Here is a 3,399-nt window from a genome sequence, read left to right as displayed (position 1 = left end):
TATTTCCACAACAAGGAAATTTATTATCTTATATTTCCCACTGCTTTAAGCGATGTGTCATTAGGGTTATTTATACAAAGATATATGCTTATTTGTACTTGCATTAGCGTTATTTGTACAAATACAAACCATTTGAGTCATTGGTATTAATTTTGCATCTAATGTCTCATAGGTTTATGGTGTTGATAATCTGTTACAAATAGAGCAGCTGGAATGCAAACGAGGTGCTCATTGAACATTTCTCCATCTTTCTCATCTCTCTCTGTCTCTATGCTTCCATGTATGCATTTTGTCCCCCCTCTGAATATTGTAATTCACTTCTGTATCCTTTGCTGAGGAAATGATACATATAAACTACCGCTACCTGTCCAGGGTTGCACACATGCAATATCTCTATGGTAGGATACAAAGGTGACCTTTGAGGGACCTTTACCTGCAACACATTAATACTGATCATCATGCTTAATTAGTAACAAAAGACAGAACAAATTATGTATAAATTGGATATCAATTTTTCATGTTAATGTATCTATATAATATAGTTGATTTTAAAAGAAATGTTGTAATTTATCTTTCTGAGAGAGAAGCACTCCCGAGAAGCACTCCCTCCAGATAGTTAAAATATTTAGAAACATGATTTCTGGGTGAGAGCATTACTTACGGTTTGAAGGCCTACTTTGTGGTCATTTTGAACTCTGTCAATCTTTCAAAGGCAGCTGAATCTCCTTCCAATAATTAAGGGAATTTTATCACGTTTTCCCTACTTCCCTCTCATGCACATTTTTAAGTGGAGAAAGGTCTACAGATGAAAAACTTGTGAATGGATGAGTTATTGAACCTCTAAGTTAAAAAATCATAAAGGGCTGAATGATTCCCATCATGGTCATGACAATAAGGATAAGAAGCTACATCCAGAGCCTGAGAAGGCAGCCTCCTTGAAGATCCCAGGACTTATAACTCCAGATTTAAAGCTGGAAAAACAATGCATGGTCAGCTGGAATTACTTTTTTTTTTTTAACTGACGATTTACTTACTTAAATAATTTGATTGGAACACACATTTGGGCTTGCAGTTAAGAAGTTGGTTAAGGTGCCTGTGTGCCATACCACATCCAACATCAGAGTACCAGGGCTCCGTACCAGGCCCTGGCTCCTGACCAGTTTCTGACTAATGCAGACCCTGGGAAGCGCAGTGATAACTCAAGTGATTGCTTTCTTGTCACCCATGTGAGAGACCTGGATTGAGGTCACAGATCCTGGCTTTAGCCTAGTCAAAGCTTGGTGTTGCTGACATTTAGAAAGTGACCAAATGGATAAGAGCACTCTCTCCCAGACTCATTCATTCTCTCTCTCTCTCTCTCTCTCTCTCCTCCTCCTCCTTCTCTCTGTTTTTCAAATAAGTAATTTTTTTAAAAAAATTTGATCATTTAATTATAATTAAATTATGAAATATATAAATTATAAGGTAATTTACAAATTTAATATTGTAATAAATATGAAAATATCTTAAATTTATCCTCTATGAGTAAGATACAAAAAGAGATACATCAAAAGATGACAAATCTATAGTTAAATTGACAGTTGTCAATTCCTGTTGGGACATTGTTTTGTTTTGTTTTAAATACTCACAGTTTCATTATTTTTAAAGATTTAATTTATTTGAAAGGCAAATTGAGAGACAGACAGAAAAAGAGAGACTTTTGACCCACTGGTACACTGCCTGAATACCTGTAAGAGCCAGGACATGGCCAAGCCAAAACCAGATGCTCCATTTGGGTGCCCCACATGGGCCGTCATCTACTGCTTTCCAAGTATATTAGTAAGAATCTGGAAGGGAAGTATATAGTGGACAGGATTGAACTAAGCATTCCCAAATGGGATGTGGGTGTCCCCAGAAACAGGATGCTATGTCACAAGGCCCTCCCATGGGGCAATTTGAAGTATATAGGTTATATATGCTATATACATTGTGTACATGGAATCTAAGTGTCTAAACTATTATAAAAATGGTATCTCAATAAAGTGGGAGTGAAATTTTATGCAATATTATCATATAACAACTTGTGCAGTATTTTTGCACCAAATTTATTAATCACATTTAAGATTTAATTCTAGGATTTTATTTAATGTTTTAATATTGATCTCTAAGAATATTTTATTTTTTTGGGGGGACCACAAAAAATATAACTATATTTTTATATTGGAGGGGCACTGGGGAGAAGTGGGGGGAAAGCAGCCCCTAACACTGGGCCCTAGTCAGTGGCAGCTTCTTGTTCCATAGGGTTAAGGAAAACTTTGAGGAAATAAAAGTTGTTTGGAAAACTCCAGGTGTAGTTGCTTTGTATGTTGTGATGGGCAGAGGGATGAAGTGTGGAGGCCCCTCACACCCTCCATCTGGCCTCAGACTATGTCCTGGAGCCCTGAGGGTGGAGAAAGCGCCACTTTCATTCTTGCTTCTTGGGGTTGTTGACGGCCACGTAGTGATAGAGAGCGACAAGCAGGAAGAGGGACACGCCCAGCATGTTGGTGAAGATGGCGAGCTGCACGTCCATGATCATCCTGCCCCGCCCGCCTCGGACCCTACACCGCCTCCACACAGCACAGAGGTAGGAGACCTGGAGAATACTTAATTTTAATCTTAATTTTCTGTTACCATATCTAAGTCTACTGGAGCTTTTGTAACAAAATACTATGGATTGGGTAACAAGTTAGATGTCTGAGATGAGGGTGGCAACATTGTTGGGTTCTTGTCAGAGAAGCCTTTATGCTTTGTCCTCACATTGTAGAAAGGCCAGGGGGAGAGCAAGAGAGAGAGAGAGAGAGAGGGATGAACGGAGAGAGATAATATAGTACCTCTTTCTATAAAGATCCTAACAACATAAAGAAAGCTCTATTCTCATTTAAATCCAATTATCTCCCAAAGACCATATCTCCAAGTACCAAGTTAAATTGAAGTTTCTTATAGATTGAATGTGTTTTCTCAAAATTCATGTGTTGAAAATTGATCGGCCGGCATCGTGGCTCAATAGGCTAATCCTCTGCCTTGCAGTGCCAGCACACGGAGTTCTAATCCTGATCGGGGTGCCGGATTCTGCCCCTGTTGCCCCTCTTCCAGGCCAGCTCTCTGCTGTGGCCCCGAGTGCAGTGGAGGATGGCCCAAATGCTTGGGCCCTGCACCCTATGGGAGACCAGGATAAGTACCTGGCTCCTACCAATGGATCAGTGAGGTGTCCGACCGCAGCGCACCGGCCGCGGCGGCCATTGGAAGGTGAACCAACGGCAAAGGAAGACCTTTCTCTCTGTCTCTATCTCCCACTGTCCACTCTGCCTGTCAAAAAAAAAATAAATACATCTCTTCCCTCTCCCATTCCCACCACCATGTTCAACAGGGATCACATTT

The 3,399-nt window shown here is 40.2% G+C and overlaps 1 protein-coding gene across 1 annotated transcript; it reads right to left on the bottom strand.

Annotated features, from left to right (window-relative positions):
- Positions 1–2,181: 2,181 nt before the first annotated feature.
- LOC108178621 (dolichyl-diphosphooligosaccharide--protein glycosyltransferase subunit 4-like) lies at positions 2,182–2,613 on the bottom strand. Its single transcript, XM_017349350.3, has one exon. It carries the CDS (start codon positions 2,555–2,557, stop codon positions 2,444–2,446), a length of 114 nt encoding a protein of 37 aa, XP_017204839.2. The 5' UTR covers positions 2,558–2,613; the 3' UTR covers positions 2,182–2,443.
- Positions 2,614–3,399: the final 786 nt, after the last annotated feature.

Source organism: Oryctolagus cuniculus, chromosome 20 (genome assembly GCF_964237555.1).
Source record: "Oryctolagus cuniculus chromosome 20, mOryCun1.1, whole genome shotgun sequence".
NCBI classification, from domain to species: domain Eukaryota; kingdom Metazoa; phylum Chordata; class Mammalia; order Lagomorpha; family Leporidae; genus Oryctolagus; species Oryctolagus cuniculus.
This window is presented reverse-complemented; position numbering and strand designations above follow the sequence as displayed.